We start from the raw sequence: 23,312 nt of genomic DNA on the forward strand, positions 1-23,312 counted from the left end.
TATTTTGTTTCTTTGATCTGCTCTAATAACAGTTGATTTTCGTTACTGGCTGCCATTGCTTGTTATTTGGTTGCTGCGAAAGGTTTTTCGTATTTGTCAAATAAAAGTGGAAACCGAACTACACAGGTTCGAAATTATTTTGATTAGTCGAAATAACCACCGGGTAGCTTTGATATATTTTTTCATTTCGAAATACGTCTTTCCAATATCAAAAATCCACGATATTGTTCTAATTAAAATTCACTGGTTTTTCGAACTTTGTTATCGATACTTTTCGAATAATGGCATAATTCACTTGAAAATTGAAAACATTTGACCGAAATATCACGTATCATTTGTAAATAGCACGTTCAAAATTAGTTTGCTCCATCGAATGTTATACATACAGGGTGTTTGGCCATCCCTGGGAAAAATTTTAATGGGGTATTCTAGAGGCCAAAATATGACGAAAATCAAGAATACCAATTTGTTGATGGAGGCTCCGTTAAAATTTTATTAACGTTTAAAGTTCTGTCTGTACTGAATTTTTTTCTCGAAAACGCGCAAGATTTCGAGGGTATGTCTATTCATCAATAATGATTGCAATTGACCCCCGCAACCGAAAATAATTTTTCCGAAACGATTTGAAATTTTTTTTTTCCGTCGAAAAATTTCACACCTTCTCGAATTTTTTTCTAGAAAGTGGGTAGGATTTCGGGGGTATGTCTATTCACCAAAACTGATTGTAATTGACCCCCGGAATCGAAAATAATTTTTTCAAAACGATTTGAAATTATTTTTTTTCGTCGAAAAAGGGCGCCTAATTAGATTTTCGGTAAGGAATTTTTTTCTCGAAAGTGCGTAGGATTTCGGGGGTATGTCTAATGACCAAAAATAATTGCAATTGACCCCCGCAACCGAAAATAATTTTTCCAGAACGATTTGAAATTTTTTAATTTTGTTGAAAAATTTCACACCTTCTCGAATTGTTTTCTCGAAAGTGGGTAGGAATTCGAGGTTGTGTCTATTCACGAAAAATGATTATAATTGACCCCTGCAACCGAAAATAATTTTTTCAGAACGATTTGAAATTTTGGAATTTAATTGTTAATAACTTCTTAACGAAGCCTCCATCAACAATTTGGTATTTTTGATTTTCGTCTTATTTTGACCTCTAGAATCCCCCATTAAAATTATTCCCAAGGTTGGCCGAACACCGTGTATATGGCAGCTCCTAATAAGTCACTGTCAAATTTAAACTGCTATATGTTGAGAAAATGAATTTGGAGATGATCTAGAATTTAAAGCTTCAGGACGTGTAAATTATTTTTAATAAAAATTATAAATAAGTTTGATGACAAACATGTTATATTTTATATAGGAAAGATGCTGTTTTTTTTTTTTGATTTGAAATAAAGTTTTATACAAAAAGAAATCGTTTAAACCAACCTAATATTTACGTACGATCGGTACTCTTAGGCGAAATTATTTTTCTCCGTTAGTCGGCCGTTTTCAGATAATTGAATTACGAAGGCATAGACTTCGTTTCGTTCATTGTTGCTTTGTCTCGTTAATCTTTCTTTACTTAGCTAGATTGATTTCAATCGAACATTTCATTCCATTAAACGTTTCAACAGAATTTTCGCTAAGATTCTTGCGAGGGGTTATTTGCTCGAAATGTTTCTCCTGTAATTTAGACAAATTGTTTTATACCACTTGTTACAATCATTTTAATTATCAAAATTTCTTCTGCTTTCATCCCATAATACTATAGAACAGTCTCTGTTAAACAAGCAAATTATACAGTGTTAGAAAATTTTTGTTTCCAGCTATTAGTGTCAACAGTTTTTATTTACAGAAAATGTTATATCTAAGATTCTATTATTGGGTATTTTTATAGCTTGAGAATGTTGATAGATTTCTTTGTCCCGCTTTTATTACAAAAGTGTCAGAGATTACGCGTGGAATTTTTACTGCAAAAGTTCCATCAGTTACGTAGGACTTAAGCAAATAATGGCTCGAAGGGAAGTTTCTTGCTAGTTTGTACAACAAACCTTCATGCAACACTTCGTCGAAGGCTTTTTCAACAACAAAAAATACCGCGGTGCTATATTTTTTATTTTCAGATACTTTCGAGATATTGTATTTTCTTTTTTTTTTGCGAAAACTAAATTGATCAGGTATTAATTTTTCGTCTTCAAAATGTGATTTGAATAGTTTTATTTTGCTGGCGAAATTATTTCTCGTTTTTATTTCATGCTTAGCAAACTGTAGAAGACATTGAAAAATTTACACGGAAAAATTACTTCTTTTAAGCCGATGTATCATTTCGTTAAGAATTATTTATTGATATAATTATAGAATATTTATAAACAAGAACGAGAAGATATATTTCTTCTTTGAAAGAAATTTTTAAAATCATTTATTGAATGTTTGGGATCCACTATTAAATTATTATACAATTATATTTTTCTATGAGAACGACTAGTAGATGTCATTAAGAAACGCAAGGACCAACATATTTACGACGTAAATTCACATTTCACCGAAATCAGTCGACACGTAATTATGTAATATTCAAAATTTTGATATTAGGTTACTGCACACGAAGCGGTGAATTTCGCAGACTGACATGTTCCGCGTGTGATTTTATAAACGAAGATCGTCAGGAAATGTCATCAGTTGTACGTTAAATTAACTCGCGCGGTTTATTGTTTTTACGTCATTATTTGTTTTGTTAATGAAATAGGTTTAATCTCGTCAAAAATGTATTAAAACGGACAACGGCCCGGTATAAGATTTGAGCAATTTCCTTGTTTAAATTTAAACTTGGAAATATTATAGCAGAGATACGTTAATGTATTAGATTGTATTATAATACTAACATTAATGTAGTAGTTGGAGAAAGCAAATGGACGGACAACGGAACGTTGATTTAGAGATGTTAGACGAATGAGCTTTTCACTCGAGCTATACCATTTATTTATTATTATTAAAGAGAATAATTTATTCGAGTAATGGAACAGGATATGTACATTGTGCCATTCACCATTATTATTACATTACACTGCTTAAAGTGTTCATTTAACAATTCTTTTAAATATAAATTTTAAATATAACATTTTTTTTTAAATTATGATTTAGTACCTCTATTTTCTAACCAATTTTGATTTGATACGTTTAAAAGACTTAATATATTTTTTGACCGTTTTCGAGTAAGAGAAATAATTATTTTAATATCTCGACCAACCCAATTTGACCAGGATGTGGATTAATTTAAAGACTAAAAAGAAAATCATTTAAAAATAATTTGTGTTATATACTGAAAGTTTTAGGATTTATTATTTGAGTATATGTATTTATTAAAGGTTTAGGCAGATTTGTAGGGTTACATTCAAAGTGATCGTAGATTACGATGAATGAAAGTTTCGTCTGAGACTGGCATACGAGAAATTGTATGAGACATTTCAGGGAAACCGGGCGTGCATTTTTCAACAGTTTCTCAGCATCTAGAATCCATTAGGAAAGTGAAACAATTAGATAAATGGGTTTCCCACGTATTAACGAAGAAACGTACACATTGAACCGAAGCATTCATATATTTTCTTTCGCGTAACAAAAGAGCTTTTTCTTTAACTTAAAACTGTCACCAATCGATTAAATCTTCTTCAACCATTTTTTGATAAAGAAAACATTCTGTAAAGAAACGGTAGAGATAATTCTTTATTAATTTCTACTTTTGTAAGCTGCTAAATGAGCTTGGCGTTCGTATAAACCTATGAGATTATCGTCTTTTACACAATTCTCTAACGTTGCCTAAGGTGTACTAATGTATATTTAATTGCACTTTTTTAAATACATAATACGATTTTAATTTAAACTTTTAACTTAAAATAACTTTGGTTTCCTATTCTTTTTTTCTTTGTTCTTCTTCAAACGTCTCAGGTACTTTATTATGGTAATATTATAGTAAAGAAAAAGTATTTAAAAATACATTTGAAAAATTCAATAGTTCCAGAAACTCAAATTTTTGCCAAAAAGGTAAAAATGGTAGCTGTTAGACTTTGCGTTAGTCGTTCAGAAATGACAACTCCTTTTTTTCAGATTGTATTATATAATAAAAGCAAAAGAATAAATATAGATCTATTGGTGCACGAGGTCTCTTATTTTATTTCTAATTTAAAATTAGTTTATTTTGTTGCTATAATGTATCAACAAGGAAGGGAAAGTTGTCTGTCTCGAATAGTTAGAATTTTATTTTCGAGAGCAATCCATTGACTTTAATTAATTTTCAACTAAATTATGACAGTTTAACTCCTTGACGTACGATTTAATTTCAAGTAATTTAACGCAACGTTCACAGAAAAGAACAGAATGTAAAAATATGTTGATTTTAATATACTAACGTCCACGTCAATTCATGTGCAAGAACTTAATATTTCAATAGTAAAGTTTTGTTAAAAAGTTGGACGTTTAAATAGAGTAATTTAATCGACGGTGCTTATAGTTGCTTAAATATTGAACAACGAAGATTCTTGCAAAGGTCGTTTAGAGGATATGCATACCTAAATGGAACTCGTCTGTGTTTAAATATAAACTGTTGACGGCTGGAATTTGGGCTAACCATGAATTAATGTTTCTGCGACCTTTGTTTGAGTTCACGAGCGTGAACTAAAGAGAATATGAAACTTTAGCTTGATAATTTGAAAATTCAAAGACGTATACTAAACGCGAAAAACAGTTGTAATAAAGATATCACTGAAATAGGCAATTTAATGTGTTTATCGCCAATTAGAAGCAGACAATTTGAATTTAAATACAATTTAATTCAAAGGCATTCTAAAAGGACTTTTAAACTCAATGTTTCAAACATCGATCGTGTTTATGGTTATTCAATTACTATTTCTCAGTTTCTCCATTCGGTTGTGCAACAAATTTAAACTTTTTAAAGTGTGTGATCAACGATAACGGCAATATTAATCATTCTTTAATTGTTCGATGTATATCTTTATACAGGGTGTTCAGCCACTCCTGGGAAAAATTGTAATGGGGAATTCTAGAGATCAAAATAGGACGAAAATCAAGAACACCAATTTGTTGATTGAGGCTTCGTTAAAAAGTTATTAACGTTTAAAGTTGCGTCTGTAGATAGGCAACCTGCGTACAGCTGTGTGCGCACGATAGTGATTCTCACTCAGCATGAGAAACTCTACTTAGTGACGTATCGACAGCCTTATAGTTTTTTGAGCGAGAATCACTGTCACGCGTACGCAGCTGTTCGCAGATTGCCGTTCTACAGGCGGAACTTTAAACGTTAATAACTTTTTAACGAAGCCTCAATCAACAAATTGGTATTCTTGATTTTCGTCTTATTTTGGCCTCTAGAATCTCCCGTTAACATTTTTCCCAGGGGTGGTCGAACACTCTGTATTTCAGCTTCACTTTTTCCATGATTTCTTGATCCTTTAAGTCCCTCACAAAGTGAAGTTTTGCATCTATATTCGTTCTATTGCTGAATTCATTAATGCTTACAAAATTCAAACAGCTTTTGTTGTGTTTGTACATAATAATATTCTTTCTGGATTCTTTTTTCGAAATTTTTTAAAAAACAATGTATCTGCAAGCCTTCCTACAAGAATCGCCTTTTCCGATGACAGTGCAACGCTTGTTTGTTTCTTGCAACCCCAATTTATTGTCTCCTCGAAAAGTTGAAACACAAAACCAGTGTTCGATTTTGTATCGATCATATTTTGTGACCAGTCTGCATCCACAAAGCCGATTTAGCTCTCGTTGACTGCAAATCCAAATTTCGACAGCTCATTTAACCAGCTTAATTGAAATCGTATTTATCTTTTTATATAGAGGTTAACAGACTATCAAAGCAGACTGTTAAGTTCCATGAAATTTCATGGAACAAGTCAGTAAACGTCAAAAACATTTATTAGAATTATTTCAAAGCGTATTGAAAGTACTCAAATTTCACACGCGTACAGTTTCGAAGTCAGGTATGTTTTATTAGTAACTGTGCCACTATTGGAAGCGGAAAAGCATCCTTTTTGAAATGGTTTTGTTTTATGTCGATCGAACTTTCCGTTTTGGAGATATCGTCGTGTAAAGGAAAGGATAATTTTTTTAATTTTACGAATCTAATAATTCTAATTTCTAAGAATCTCAACGACCTTGACGTGCGTCAATAAAAAGTAAACAAATGCTTTGAAATCTTATACCTCCGGAATCATCTACCCTATTGATTCGAAACAAAATTTGGTATATCTCCGGAACTAATTATGCTATCGACTGGAAACAAATTTCATTTTTAAGGGCATTTAATCCTCTCTTCGAAGAATGCACCAACTACTATAATTTATGCTATTTTCAATGTTTATTTTGGAATTTATTTTGACGCTATGTGCCCAAAGAAGTTTCAACAATTCCTGTTCATATAATTGAACTATACGGAACGCTTATACACGATGTTCCGCATTTTTCCGTACACACTTCAGCAGTGTATTCTACAAGTAAAACTAAGACTAAAATGTTATATAACAAAAAATCCATAAATGCTTTGTTAAGAAATTATAACAAATATATGAACTGTGAAACTCGGTTAAAATTCAGGACGTTAAAATCAGAAAACAAATTTATAAAATTAATCTTTTGCAAGCATTAGATATCGTCAGTTTCTTTGCAATTTACTGAACATAAACTTGAACAATAGTTCAAAATTTTATGACAACAAAAAGTTATCATCGAAGAAAGAATACTTCGGCAACCAAGATAAATGATAGAAACTAAACTCTGATAAAGAAATGTTTAAGTTATCCACATAATTCTACGTTAAAAATATTTGTTCGTGCCTCAACTAGCAGTTGCTCTCTTTAAACAAAATTTTAGTAAAAATTGTTTGTTTAGTAAATAAAAAAACATCATATATCATATTATTTTCATAACTTCTTAACAAAGCATTTATGAATTTTTTATTATATAACACTTTAGTCTTATTGTTGCTTATAAAACACACTGCTGAAGTGTATACGGAAAAATGTGGAACACCCTGTATAATAGAATGTTTTGACAGTTCAAATAATCGAAAATGCTATTATCGGATTAACTTGTCTCTTCGTTAATGCGAATAATTGAAACTCTTCCGTATTTGTACATTTTCTAAGATTCTTTTCCTTAGATATTTCTCGATATTGAAAAGCGAAGAACACTTGTTCAATATTCTATTCTTTTTCCAAGGGTTACTAACTTTGTGTTCTTCGTTCTTTGAATCTTCTTTATTTAAATCTTCTTTTCTGCTCATTCTTTGCGTAACGATACCAAGAATTTCTGAAGCTGACGTTTTCTTTAAATGATTCTACTGTTACTATAATTTTATTCCTTGAAGATTTTAAAAGATACATAACCTCAGAAACAACTAGAAGTAAAAAAAATTCCGTGTCTTTAAATGTAACAATAATTTTAACGTCGTTGTAGAATAATGTAATTTTTTTATAGTTAGATAAATTGTTTCTACATTTTGTTAATATATAATTTTTAACATTATAATTAACCTGTATTATCCACATTGTATTTTATAAAAATTATATTTTTAAAATCTGCAATTTGAAGAGAAAATATTCTTGGACATATAATAATAAGACTTCATACTTGTTTTGTACAAACATAAGATAATTACTCGCTAAATAATGCACTATTAGAAACCATTATTTGCTCCCTTGTAATATAAATTGATTGTATTTTAATTATAAATTAATTCACGATATTTTAATAACATTTGACAAAAAAATGTAATATCTTCATGATTCCTTTTTAACGAAATACACGATCGAATGCGTTCATTAAATACCATTAAAATATCTATTTTCTAATATAAGTTTATATGAAATTTTGTTTGTTCGTATAATGATTAGAATATATTTGTTAATGTTTGGCCACTGATTTAAAAAATAGCTGGTATATGTATATTATATTATGCATACTGCTTGATCAATTAGAGGACCATTCGTTGCGGTGATTTCAACTATTAATTGATTTTGACGTTAAATATTAATATATCAAATCCATCGTATCTCTGTCATTCTTATTACATACCTGGTTCATTGCCTCGAACTGCATGGAAACGTCCGCTAATTGTTTTAGTCAATACATTTTCATAACCTTTATTTATATTCAAATTCAGTCTGCAGAACTAGTATCAATTGTTAAACTTGAAATAGATTTAGAACTAAACTGTAGAAAATGTTTACGAGGATAGTCAGTAAATGTTTTTAACATCTTTTGCGAATCACTCTAATTTAAAGTAGTCATCCATAAAAAAAAGGATGACTAAAAAACATTAAATTTTAGAAAAAGGAAGAAGTTGTTTCTAAACAGCCAATTTATGTAATGTCTAAAATTAACGATACTAAAAAAAAAAAAAAAGAATTTTGTAGGTATATCTGCTTCAAAATTAATTTTTAATGAAATTAAATAAAATTTATTATGCAGGTTAAATTTTAAAAATAACTTTATTGGACAAGTTATAATATTCTTTTGAGTAATATCTAATGTTAGAATATTTTGAAGAAGTGAAGTTACTTTTTTTTTGGCAAAAATGCTATTTTAAAATGTTCAAATTTAAGTGTTCGTCGCGAGTACTATTTTTATTAGATATTTTAGATTAGATATTTAGGAAACAATACAAATTCAATAGACATCGATATAAGAAAACTTGTTCAAAATTAAATATTTTTAACCACATTAATAGATATTATATAATGAGTTTTTAAGATAATAGTAGATATTTATAGTTTATATATTTCATCGATTGTTTTTCATAATGTAAAACGAATAATTGAAAGATCATAGGATTCAATTTTTTTTTTCTTTCGAAAAACGTAGGATCATTTTAAGAAGAAAGAATGTTTCTATTTATATTCTAGCCATTGTAAATAGTAAAGGCGTACAACGATACAGTTATTCCCCCTTCTTTGGTTTCTTGATATACGCGTTATGTAACAAATTGCATAAGTAAATCCCATACCGATACAAATGTAATCGAAAGGCGGTATACCGACTGTGTTTCCGTTTGCCTCGAGCAACGCGAAATTGAATTATTAATGCCCCGTTCTGGCTGTAACATACGTACGGATGTAGCGAGACATTCGCGAGTACGTTTACCGGAAACGAAGAAACACCACGGAGACCTTGAAGTTTTCTCTAACGCAAACCGTCGTATACATCAATGTAGGCTCCTACTATGTTCGTGGAGCCGTTTTATTTAGTAAATAGAAATCCAATATTATTTACAATAATTGAATTTATTTACAATATATACATGTGTTACCAGTTTAAATTTTAATGTTCGTGGTTCGATTCTAATGATGTTCTTACGGTGTTCAATGTTCTTACTTGTTCTTATCGAGCTCTGATAGTGTTCTCACATCTAAAATCTCATGCCCCGCGATTTTATACCTATTCCAAAATAGGTGGAGATTCGGTGTCGTCAATCAAACCCCTGCCCATCCCTCGTGGGCTAGTCCTCAGACATTCGAAATCCTATTCACTGAGGGTGGTGCAGGGGTAGGTGTCCGCGGTCCCAAGGGACAAGTATGGTTCTTTTACGGCTTTATAATACGGCAATTTGCATTGTATCATAAGGTACAAAAGGTTGCCAAATTGCTGATTAAGTAATTTAAACTACTATTAAACTAAATAAGGCGTACGCTAAATTGGTAATTAAGTAATTTAACTAATATTCACTAAATGAGGTCCGTTAATAAATGTTGGAATTCTCAACAATCAGAGTTTGGCAAGCTTTTTTGATCGAAACGAGTAAAAAACGTAAGAACGTAATATACACTTATACATGTTAAGAACCAGAATAATCGCGAATCCTTGTATATTTTCTATCTTCTGTGATACGTAAAATATAATTGTATAAACATTATGATTAGTACTGAGTTGAAAAAACCAAACGAATTCTTTGTGGCCAAAATTGAGAAGACTTTTCGGATTTAAATGGTTAGACTTGAGGTATGAATTTAGAACCATAAAACAAGTAAATTTTTGGGTTCGTTCAGGAGATATTGTCTAAATATATTTTACCAAAAATTTATATTACTTATTATTTAAAATTTGTATTTTTAAATAATTTTATAATTGTATAGATTAATTTATAGGTATTAGCTTAACTGCAAAAACGTTTCTTTTATTTTCATTTATTCCAAAATCAAATTTTCATTTATTTTTAGTTCTAAAATCTAATTTTCTGTATTTATACTTTTTTAATGTCCCAATTTATAAAATTAAAGTTCCTAGTATGTTTATTAATTCGCACTGTAACCAAATCTCCTCTCATTAGTGCCAATAATTTTGTATGTTTATACTTTTACTATACTTATACTAGTATACAGAGTGGGGCCTACTTCAGTACTAGATTTTACACATGAAAACAATAAAAAAAATTCTTATAAACATATGTCCTATACGACCTTGATTTCGAGCTATGACTAGTTGTATGTTGGTATAATCTTTGGAACTATTTGAAATCCATTGTGTACAAAGTGCCTATTAATAACGTCGGAATGTTACGCGAAAGAATTGTTTAAGGCTTCCATGAAATTCGAGCAATTTCAGGACAAATGGAAAGGGTAAGACAGTCAATGATAAAACGTCTTTAGGTCTGTGTTCAGATGCAAGGAACTCGTTTCGAACATTTGTTGTGAAGGTGAGCAAATACGGTATCTTAAAAAAGAAACTCACCATAACTTGAAAACAAGGACAAATAGGACGTATATTTATATGAACTTTTTTTTATTGTTTCCATGTGTAGAATCTAGTCCTGAAGTGGATTCCACATGCTACGGGACACTCTGTATATACAGGGTGTTCGGCCACCCCCGGGAAAAAATTTTAATAGGAGATTCTTGAGGCCAAAATAAGACGAAAATCAAGAATGTCAATTTCTTCATTGAGGCTTCGTTAAAAAGTTATTAAAAAATTTAAAAAAAGTTACAAATCGTTCTGAAAAAATTATTTTTGATTGCAGCGGTCAATTACAATCATTTTTGGCCAATACACATACCCTCGAAATCAGCCGTATCATTTGAAACGAACATACGAAACTTTCGTCCTAGTTAACGTAATCTGTATCATAATCGGTTATGTACTTCACGGTGAACCACCAAAAGGGGCCACATTATTCTTATCGAACTAAACATTTTCGACAAATCGAATACATTTGACTAATATTACATCCCACATAGAATTGGAGAGATTTAAAAAAATACAAAAAATATGTTTATATTGTTTCATTTAAGAATCATTTAAAATGGTAAATTCTCTTTAACAAGCAATATAGAAACCCATCGTTCTTACACGAGTAATTAACAATATATCTTATCAAACACTAATTTAAAAATGAAAACCAGGACTGCGCTTTCGAATTATTTCAGAAGTCATTAAACTTTAAGAGTTACAATTTTACAGGGATCACTATTTTATTTGTTAGAATCATAGTGATTGGTGAGTAGAGAGATATTTTGAGATTAAAAAGTAAGAATCGTTCTACTATACACGGTTACTCGAGTGGGCGGTGGAGCTCGAGAAACGTAAACAGTGGTGGAGATGATTCCGTTGCAAGTATCCGGACCACAGATTGACGCCTAAAGCGAGACACTACTATACTTCACGAGTCCCAGCTATTCTTCAATCGATAAACTTCACTAACTGTGATTCCTTCGCATAATAGTCCTTCACAATTTAGGAAAACATATTACAATAAAATAATAACGTTAAAATAATTATGTGCATAAAAATGCATTTGGATTTGAATTTTTCTTCAGGCAAATAATTGTATCATTCGTATATGATAAAGTCGTGCATATTTATAGTATCAAGAATTTTGTTAATAATATATAGGGTGTTCGGCCACCTCTGGGGAACTATTTTAATGAGAGATTCTAGAGGCCAAAATAAGTCGAAAATCAAGAATGTCAATTTCTTCATTGTGACTTCGTTAAAAAGTTATTCAAAAATTAAATTACAAAACTTCAAATATCTTGAAAAAATTATTTTTGGTTGTGGGGATCAATTACAATGATTTTTGGTGAATAGACATACCATCGCAGTCCTACGCACTTTTGAAAAAAAAATTCCTTACCAAAAATATAATGACTGGTCAGAAATGTTACCCCGAAATTTCATGCGAATGTTTAAAACATCATAATTCCTGAACGAATTGGAGGATTTTAATATTTCAAAAGGCAAACAACGCGTATTTTGGCGAAAAATATGTAGAAATTCCAAAAATGTTCGAAAAGTTATTCCTTAACCTCGTAAAGTGAGAAAACCCCATAAAAATGGTCCAATTTTCAAACGACCGTAACTCCCACAATAATAGGTGTATTTCATTGAAATTTAGTCTGGAAGTAGAGCCCATGGGTACCAACAAAAAAATGTTAGACAACTTTTCTATAGAGCGTCAAACAAATTTATTAAAAATGAAAAACAGATTTTTAACGACAAATTGATAGGGGGCAGATGCTTTAATTTTCGGGGGGGAAAAAAATTTACAAATCGTTTTGGAAAAATTATTTTTAGTTACAAGGATCAATTATAATCATTTTTGGTGAATAGACATATCCCCGAATCCCTACGCACTTTCAAGAAAAAAATTCCTTACCGAAAATATAATGAGTGGCCGGAAATGTTACCCCGAAATTTCATGCGAATGTTTAAAACATCAAAACTCCTGAACGGACTGGAGGATTTTAATGTTTTGGAATGCAAGCTACGTCTATTTTGCTGAGGAATATGTAGAGATTCTAAAAATGTTCGAAAAGTTGTCCCTTAACCCCGTAAAGTGCGATAAACCCCATAAAAGTGGTCCAATTTTCAGACGGCCATAACTCCTACAATAGTGAATATATTCCAATGAAACTTTTTTCTGAAGTAGAGCTCATGGGTACCTATAAAAGAGTATTAGACAACTATTCTGTAGAGCGTCAAACAAAATTACTAAAATTAGAAACGAATGTTTAAGGAGAGTCGATAGAAAAATTATTTTTGATTGAGGGGGTTAATTACCCATTTATCATTTTCTGCGAATACACATGCACCCAAAAATCCTATCGACTTTCGCGAAAAAAATTCGGGTAGGTGCTGAAATTTTTTGGCAAAAAAAAAATTTTTCAAATCATTCTGGAAAAATTATTTTTAGTTGCGAGGGTCAATTACAATCATTTTTGCTCAATAGGCACATCCCCGAAATCCTACGCATTTCCAAGAAAAAAATTCCTAATCGAAAATGTAATTTATAGTCAGAAATGTTGCATGCGAATCTTTAAAATGCCATAACTTCTGAACGGACTGAAGGATTTTAATGTTTCGAACGGCAAACAACGCGTATTTTGGTGAAGAATATGTAGAAATTCTAAGAATATTCGAAAAGTTGTTCCTTAACCTTGTAAAGTGACAAAAACCCGAGAAAAATGGTCTTCAATTTTCAAACAGCCATAACTCCTACAATAGTAGGTGTATCTCATTAAAATGTAGTCTGGAAGTAGAACTCATAGGTACCTACAAAAAAGTATTAGACAACTTTTCTGTAGGGCGTCAAACAAAATTATTAATAATCAAAAACGAATTTTTAAGAAAATTCGACGGCGGTAAGTGCTTAAATTTTTCGGCGAAATTGAAAAGTTTCAAATCATTCTGGAAAAATTATTTTTGGTTGCGGGGGTCAATTACAATCATTTTTAGTGAATACACATACCTCGGAAATCCTACGTACTGTCGAGAGAAAAATTCTTTACCGAAAATATACTGTGTGGCCAGAAATCTTTCCCCGAAATTTCATGCGTATGTTTAAAAAATCATAATTTCCGGTCGGACTGAAGGATTTTAACGATTCAAAATTCAAATAGTGAAAAAATACATTGGATGTATGGTCTACTCGTATACCTCATCTGTGGTAAGAACTATTATCCCGCGCACGTAGCTGTTCGCAGATTGCTGTTCTGCAGGCAGAATTTTAAAAGTTAATAACTTTTTACCGAAGCCTCAATCATCAAATTAATATTCTTGATTTTCGTCTTATTCTGGCCTCTAGAATCTCCTATTAAAATTTTTCTCATGGTTAGCCGAACACCCTGTATACACTCCTCGATCGACTATCCAATGTTCTAGCGTATAAGGCAGGGTCTGCTAGAATTGCCTTACTCATGAGTTCCCTAGTATAAGCCCAGATCGGAAATCATTTTCACGCACGGTTGCATTGCATAAACATAGAAAATTGGAAATTTATAAATACAGCTTCGATGGAAACTATAGGAAATAAAACTAAAGATTTAGATATAAAGAAAAGAAGCATTGAAATAAAATATGGAACGGCTCTGGATGAAATTGAAATTCTGGACGCAATTTAAAATTAATCTTTGCAAATAAAGATAATTGACATCTCACGAATAATGGATTTCCATTGTTGTTGGGTTCTTTGTTTGGTCAACTACGATTCCACAAGGTTACAAATACGTTTTCTTTACTAATTCTATTTTTCTTTTGTAGCCAAAAAGGGGGGGTGGAAATGGATCTATTGTTTCGTGTGTGAAATATGGCTACCTTGGTTGCGACTCCAGAAGTTACACTTTTATTAAATAAACAAACTTATTACTGCAAGTAAATTTTAAGACTTGGATAAAATTTGCATTTATCTAACAAGTAAGATGATTTTTGTAACAAACTTTTCCTCGATGTAATACTTGATTATTGATTTTCGTCTTATTTTGGTTTCTAGAATCTCCCATTAAAATTTCTCCCAAGGGTGGCCCAACACTCTGTATATTTAGAGAGAGATTTTATACATTAGATTTTAGAAGTAAAGGTAAATAAAGGTTTGATTTAGGAATAAAAGAAAATAAAAGAAAAGTATACATATGTATATACATATACTTGTTGTCTTTTACGAAACCAAGGTTCCCAGTACGTTTATTAATTCAGACCAAGTAATAGTTCATCGAATGCTTACAAACAAATAATAATTTTTCTTCGGCTCCGAATGGAATATAAGTTCGACGACGAAAACGTGGACGCGTATTAAGTAAATTCTGATTTTGCGACGTCTAGGAGGGGACAAGGATCGGTTCGAAACGCAGAACGCGACGACATATTGAATATGTAACGAACGTTCGCGTTCCGAAGCGGCGGGTTGCGTCCCGTTTTCTGAAAGTTTAACGAAAAGAAATAACTTTCTGCGTACCGCCGTCTCTTTCTTTCTTCCCCTCACTGTATCGATTTTCCAGGCAGAGGAATATATTTTAACGAGGCGAAAACTTTTCTCGTCTGGTGCAACGAGGAGGATCACATGCGTCTGATATCGATGGAGAAGGGTGGAAACCTGTCGTCCGTGTACGCGAGACTTGTTAAAGCGGTTACCGAAGTCGGGAAGAAACTGAAATTCTCGCGGCACCAAAGGCTCGGCTTCCTCACCTTCTGCCCGACCAACCTAGGAACGACCATCAGAGCCTCCGTTCACGCTCGTCTGCCGAAATTGAGCGCGGATTATCCGAAATTCGAAGAAATCGCTGGCATGTACAACCTCCAGGTGAGAAACGAAATTGGCGAATTTTTTTTTTATTCGTTCACGAGATGAACGTATTCGGCGTACACGATCGTGGCCCCAAAACAACCCCCTCGCGATAAATATTTACTACATAATTTATAATTTACAACTCTGGTTTTTATTTGCAATTCTCCGTGAACAGAAAGTATCGTCAAATATTGTTCGTCGATACTGGAATTCGACGGCCAGGGGATTTTATTTTGACAGTATTTGATCAGACGACGTTAATTGCGGTGTCGGTGATTAAATTAGGGTTGATAATAATATCTTTCACTCTGTTTTTTTCTAATTTATAAACGGAAATGTGAGCTACAATACTGCAACAGAGATATTAAGTATCAATAAAAAAAAAGACACACATGTTGTAAATAAATAAATGTCTTAAAATAGTAAAAACAATGGAACGAAGTCATAATTGATTGTTCGAATGGCAGTAATTGGATTAGGGATGAGAGTAACATCTTTCACTCTGTTTTTTCTTAATTATACGATTTGTAAACAAAAATAGAGATTTTGAGAGTCGTATTATTTTTTCTCCTGCAGCAGAGACATTAAATATCAACAAAATAAAAAAAGACACGTATGGTAGATATACAAATAATAAAAACTGACTACACCTTCCACTTCTAAGAGTTTAGTATAATATTTTGTAACGGTATTAAAAATAATGCAACGATGACAAAGTGCACGGTACATTTTCTTACGTTCGTGTTCAGCACGCTGTCCAGGAGATCATCTTGTCCCTAAACGTTGGTTCTGAAACTTTCTACTCCATAGTCGTTCAGCTCTCTATTGTCCATAAAATTGTGCTTTCACGATGCTCTTCAACCTTTAGAATCCACATCGCCCCCACGACCTTCGTCGTTCGACTACTGTGAATCACGCAAACAATGTTTACTTCTCAAATATATCGGTACACGCTAATTACAAATGATGAAAAATGTGAAATCAAATTTCAGGAAAGGGTACACGAATTAATGTAAAATTTGGCGATTACACTAGCGAAATATGATACGTCTTTTCAATTAATGTGTCGTTGTTTTAGTCCTATGGCCCTTTTTATACGAAAATAATCATTTGGGGTACTATTAAAACGTGTGTCGTATCTTTGTTCGTCTATTCTTGTGCAGTGGATATATGATAATAATGAAAACATTCCGTCTGTGGTTTGTGGATTTCATCGAACAAAGAAAAATGAACAGAGACGAATACGTCGTAATACGTTTCGTGAAACCATTTTTATACTATATTAATCGAAGATATTGTCTACACAAAATAATGTTTTTTTAAATGTACTGGTATCAATGGGTAACATTAAATTTTGTTTGTTTAAGTAAAATAGTTTCAGTTTCGGTTAATAATATATCACGTCATACATTTTCAAAATTCTAAACTAAAAACGTGAAATGGTTTTCACATTTTTCCCATATTTTCAATTTTATTTAAATCCGTAGAATTTATTGCCCAACGAATTCGGATGAAAGTAATTTTCGCAACATAGTATGTTCGTTTTAACAAGTAGGATATTCTGTTCATTTCGAGCAATTCAAAGTTAAAGCGTATAATTAGGCATCGGTGACTATTGTTTACATTACCAATAATTAACATTTAATATATACCGTTTAAAACTGCATACATCAATTCTAAACTGATTATGCACACACATTATCTCAAATTAAAGCGCGCATGTCGAATGTAAAATGATACCGCATCGATCCATTCGAATCCTGTTAATTAGTAACATTTAGTATCTCGAAATTCGTTCAATTTAAGAAATCAAAATTCCCGAAATTCATTTTTCCAAATCATTATAAAATACAAATTTGAAACAATTAAAAAGTTCAAATGAAATTTAAATGATTTGAAATGATGTAAAGCGTGCACGATCGACGAATATTAATAAATCATATCACGTGGCTTTCAGTTTTCGTGTCGTCGATGTCAAAACACTGTCGGCCGTTGAAAACTTAACGCATCGTGCGCAACAAGTTCGAAAACGAAATTAATATTAACTGCCTGTATTAAACGTCTATATCTTCGTATTATTGACTGAACGCGTCGTTAATGCATTTACAAATCCCAAGCGTACACATTATAAACTATCGTTACGAATCGGGCGTATATAAATCGCTAACAATGAATAATTTGCTTGCAAGGAAAATATTTGAACTGGATCTACGTTGCTTGTGGACAAAACACATAAAACTAAAATATACAATTTTATTTTCGCGCGTGCGTGAACTTTTTTCCACCGGCCGCGGCGTGTTTTTATCGAATTTTATCGTCACTCTGCGCAGAATTATAATGGGATTTCGAGCGACAAAAATATAGTTGACACTGTACACTAAATACTGTGAAATAAAAAAAAAAGAAAAAAATGTTGCGCGTCGACGAATTTCTCTTCGCGATATAGGCATACAAGCGCACACGAGCGCTTAAAACATGCGTGTTCCCATAGTTTGGCATAAACTCGAATTAAAATCGTATTTGATTCACATCGATCAAGTTTGAAAATTAAAATTATTCCCGGGCACGGTTAATGACATTGATTTGATTTAATTGGAACGAATTCTCGCGATTCAAGTTTTTAACATCAGAAAATATTAATGATCATGAGAAAATTCGTTTCGAAATGTTCCGCAATTCTTGTCGGAATTGTCGAATCGTTTAAAATTTGTTTAACTCGTCGAAAAAAAGAAATAAATGTTAAAATTGTGACTTCAATCTCGTGTAAATAAAATATCCTGTCTGTAAATGTAACATTTTTGTTGTGATTTTATTATTAAAAGAAATAATTTATTCAGGTTTTGGAACAGGATAAATTGTACGTCCATGTTTATTACCATTTTTAATTCTTATAAAATATTTTTTTAAAATATGATCGAGTAACTCTATTTTTTTAGTAATTTTAATTAATTTCATACGTTCAAAAGACCTAAATATACATGTATTCTTTGGTTATTTTTATCCATTGTATGAGATTTTTATCAATGCCCCAGGTTTATAAATAAAGAAAAGTTAAAAATTTAAATATCTCTTGATAGAGTTTCACTCCGAATAAATACTGAATTATAAATAAAAGTTAGTTGTGTCTGTTTGTTATAGAGTTACGGGAAAACAACCCAAAGTGGACCAACTTAAAATACCAACTATAAAATGTACGATATCCTGTTTAAATTTGCTTACGTAGCAAAAGCATTGACGACATAATTTGTTGGCAATTAAATTTAAAAAGTGTTTTCGTTGTATATAAATTTTCGACAAACACAATTGGAGGGGAGGGGGGAAACTGTTGGTAGAAACGATCTGAACGCGAACGAAGCCGCAGGTAATAGTTAGTATTGAATAAAGTATGAACTCTCGAAAGCATCGAGATCAGAATTATTTGGTTCATCGCATCTATTTCAATTCCCGGTGGAAGGTTTGATCGTGAAACGAATATTTTTTGAACGAATTAAAAGAAAACTTCCTTACTAAATCGTCAATATCGATCGAACGCGTGAATACCTATAGAAATCCGGTCAATTGTTTTCATCGTTTACGAACGTAACGAAAATCATATTCTGAATGAAATATTCTGGTATTCAAACGTGTAATTAGATTGAAATTGTTCCCCCTCATTTTTAACTGATTTTCAAATAATAATCGAGCTGTCGATTACAAAATTTTCATTCTCGGTTCGAAGAATAAAGTTCTGACCGTCCGAAGGGAATATATAATTAGTCAATTGTGCGTTAAACGCACGGCAAAACGCGGAATTTCTCGTGTTCCCTCGATAATAATTTCCCTATATTTAATTTGTGTGAATTTTCGACGCGCCACGTTCACGATAACAAATACATTAAACCAACATTATCAGATCACCGCGAAAACTCTGCTGTTTAATGAACGCAAGTGGTGAATTCAATTCTCAACGACATCTTGCTTTAATGATTAATATACAACTATTACATTTTTTTTTTTTTTATATAAAGTTTTACGTCGCATCAACATCGTGGTCATTAGCGACGGGTTTCTGTGTTGGTTTTAGATTTTGTGGAAGAGGTTGGTTTCTTTAAGAAATTCTATGGTGTTTCTTATATGCTCTTCGGACGTAAGGGCCGTGTTAGGATTGATTTTATATTTGAGTCGCTGAGTAGAAAGTTTTTGGCAGTTATATAAAAGGTGGTGTACTGTAAGTGGAACTTCGCAACAGAAGGGAGAGTCGGTTTTCTTTATAAGAAATTCATGTGTTATCTTGCAATGACTAGTTCTCAAACGAGAGAGTACTATTCTTTCTTTTCTGCTCATGTGGCTGCGGGGGATATCTTGAAAAAAATTTGTAACTAGACTATGGATTTTTGATGGCTTCGATTTCCATATGTTGTTCCATTCATCTTTAATTTTTCCTTTTTCGTGATGAATAATTTCTTGAAGTGGGATAGGGATTGGGTGTTGTTCCATTCATCTTTAATTTTTCCTTTTTCGTGATGAATAATTTCTTGAAGTGAGATAGGGATTGGGTGTTGTTCCATTTGGAGGATGACTGCTTCTTTGGCCCTCGAATCAGCTTGTGTGTTGCCAGTTATTCCTTGGTGTGAGGGGACCCATATGATGGATATCTTTTTCTTGGAAGAGACGAGTTCCGTATATAGCATTAAGCTATTTTTAATGATTTCGTTTTGGTTTCTTTTGGCGGTGTTCGTTAAGGCTTGGGCTACGCTCATGGAATCAGTGTAAATTGCGTGGTTTTGAGAATCGGAGGCGTGTATATGTATAAGTGCGTCGTGTACTGTGTAGGCTTCAGCGATAAAAATAGATGTTTGAGTAGGTAGACGTCTCTTGATAACGTTATCTTCTGTAATGATGGCGTATCCTACTCCTTGTTTAGTTTTGGATGCATCGGTGAAGAATTTTTTGCAAGATGCGTATTTTCTTTCTAGTTCTAGGAACCTGGTCTTATGTTCGAGGCTTAATCTAAGGTTCTTGTTGCAGTCGGCTAGAGTAGTGTCTATTTCCGGGGTTTTGGTCCGCCAGGGAGGGATTTTGTCTTGCTTCCGTTCTATAGTACTTGTTTTTTGTATCGTAATTGAAGGGAGGTATTTTTTAATTGTAACATACAGTAGTGATGGCAAATTTGTTTTTTTTTCGTATAACTCATAATATCTATTGTCGAATATATAGTGGTAGGTGGGGTTGCTGGGAGTAGATGACATTTTCAGTGCGTATTTTATACTTAAGAATTTTCTTCTCTGCTCCAGTGACATCTCACCAGTTTCAAATAGCACACCACTGATAGGACATGTGCGGTATAGTCCCATAGACAATCGCAGTACCGCGTTATGAATGGGGTCAATCATTTTTTAAATATGCGGTTTCGCTGAATTGTATACGATACAGCCATAATCAATCTTGAACCTGATTAAACCTTGATATGCTTTGAGTAGGATTTCTTAGTCGAAGTTCCAGTTGTGACTGACCAGAATTTTGATGATGTTTAACCTTTTTAGGCAGGAATATTTTAGGTGTTTTATATGGGAGATCCAGGATAGTCGTCTATCAAAAATTAGTCCAAGGAGTCTGATGCTGTCAACAAAATTGATTTCATTATTCCCTACAGTTAAGGTTGGCGTTTCTCGATGGGGTTTGTTGAAAAACAATATGCATTGGGTTTTCTGCGGAGAAAATTTGAGACCAGGCCTATGGGACCATTCTTGTAGGTTGTCGATTGATGTTTGTAGGATTTCTTTTAGGGTTTGTATATTTTTCCCCCTGCACGTTAGTGTGAGGTCGTCCGCAAATAAATCAGCATTTACGGGTGGTTTTACGCCGTTTGTTATGACGTTGATTCCAAGCAAAAATAGCGTGACACTGAGCACCGAACCTTGGGGTACACCGTTTTCGACTTCCATCGGATCTGATAGCGTGCTATTGATTCTTACTTGGATTGACCTATTCGATAAGAAATTAATGATGAAGGATAGCATGGGACCGTTGATGTTTAGTTCGATGAGAGAGTTTATGATTTTTGGTTTCCAGACCATGTCGTATGCCTTCTCAATATCCATGCATACTGCAATTAAAGCTTCGTTATTTTGAAAGGCGTCACATATATTTGTATGCACACTGGTGAGTACATCCATTGTGGAGCGATATTCGCGAAATCCACATTCAGTTGGAGATAGAAGATTGTTACTTTCAAGGAACCAGCAGAACCTTCTATTGATAATTTTTTCAAATAGTTTGCACATATTATTAGTTAGTGCAATTGGGCGGTAGCTCTCAGGTTCGTGTTTGTTTTTCGTAGGTTTGAGGATTGGGACTATAATGACTTTCTTCCAGTTATCAGGGAAGACTTCATGTGACCATATGCAGTTGTGTATTTGAAGCAGATAGCTTTTCGCACTCATGGGGAGATTTTTCAGTAGTCTGTTAGGAATGTTGTCTGGGCCAGACGATGAGTCTTTCGATAATTGAAGGCAGATGGTTAATTCTTTCATAGATATATCGGAGTTTATTACTGGGTCTATTGCCTTTTTGTCCCTACGGCGAAGCTTCTCCTTTACTTCGTTCTCTCGTTCAGTAATGTTTGAAAGAAAGGCTGTGGGGTAGTTATTACTACTAGAGTTTGATTTAAATTTCTCGGCGAGGGTGTTGGCAATTTCCTTTGCGCTAGTCACCATTTGATTTTGGTCCGTTTTGAGGTATTGAATTCCGAAGTAAGGGTTGTTCCCATTTATTTGTTTGATCTTTTGCTACACTTGTTTAGGGGGAGTTTGGTTTGTTATAGATGAAACATATACATTCCAAGATTGTTTCTTACTTTCTTTGATTACCCTATGGAATTTGGCACGGTGTTTTTTCTACTCTATTAGGTTTTCGGTAGAAGGATTCTTCTTGACCCTGTTGAAGGCGTGATGACTGTTCTTTAACGCACTTTCGCATTCTTTGTTCCACCAGGGAGTCAAACGTTTTTTGCGTATTTTTGGAACTTTTATTACAGTGAAACCGGTGGCCACTTTTGCTGCATTAGTAATAATTGATTCCAAATCACTAACGATATCGTTAATTTTAGTAGGGTTAATTGTGTTATTGATTATTGGCGTAAGAGATTTATTGATTTGGTTTCGGTATATTTCCCAGTCAATTTTGTTCAAATTCCACTTAGGAGTTTGCGACGGTTGACAGTAGGTGGTATTGTCATCATAGGTTACAGTGAGTGAAAAATGATCGCTATCGTGTAGGTCTTCTATCACACTCCATTCTATGCGTTGAGCCAGTTTGGAATCGCAGATGGTTAAGTCGATTGCAGTGAAGGAACCATTGCTTGCTTTAAAGTGTGTGGAATGCCCTGTGTTAAGTAAAATTAGTTTTGGGTCTTGCAGTAACTTCTCAATTATCTTTCCACGGGCGTCAAATCTAGATGATCCCTACAGAGGGTTGTGGCTGTTGAAATCGCCGGTTAAAATTATAGGTGGAGGTATTTATTCTATTAAATTTTGTATATCTTGGAGATGAAGAGGTTGGCTATTTGGTAAATAAACATTACAAACATTGATTTTATTCAGAAAGTGGATGGTCGTTGCAATTGCTTCCAGATTTGTTTTTAGCGGAATTTCAGTTATTGAGTATTTGTTGGAAATTGCAATAGCTACTCCACCGCTGGCGAAGTTGCTGTTTTCTCTGTTTTTGACAAGGAGGCTGTAATTTTTCAGTGATGGATTATGGTTTTTTTTGAAATTTGTTT

General features: G+C 32.8%; 1 protein-coding gene across 3 annotated transcripts in view; it reads left to right on the forward strand.

Annotated features, from left to right (window-relative positions):
• The window catches only part of LOC143346032 (arginine kinase), a 184,607-nt gene that overhangs the window by 156,360 nt on the left and 4,935 nt on the right, over positions 1-23,312 (forward strand). For all 3 annotated transcript variants that reach the window (XM_076773753.1, XM_076773751.1, XM_076773752.1), the window contains exon 4: positions 15,267-15,568. In XM_076773753.1, coding sequence (XP_076629868.1) covers positions 15,267-15,568 — 302 coding nt within the window. The remainder of the gene's footprint in view (positions 1-15,266; positions 15,569-23,312) is intronic.

This window comes from Colletes latitarsis, chromosome 10 (assembly GCF_051014445.1).
Source record: "Colletes latitarsis isolate SP2378_abdomen chromosome 10, iyColLati1, whole genome shotgun sequence".
Lineage (NCBI taxonomy): Eukaryota > Metazoa > Arthropoda > Insecta > Hymenoptera > Colletidae > Colletes > Colletes latitarsis.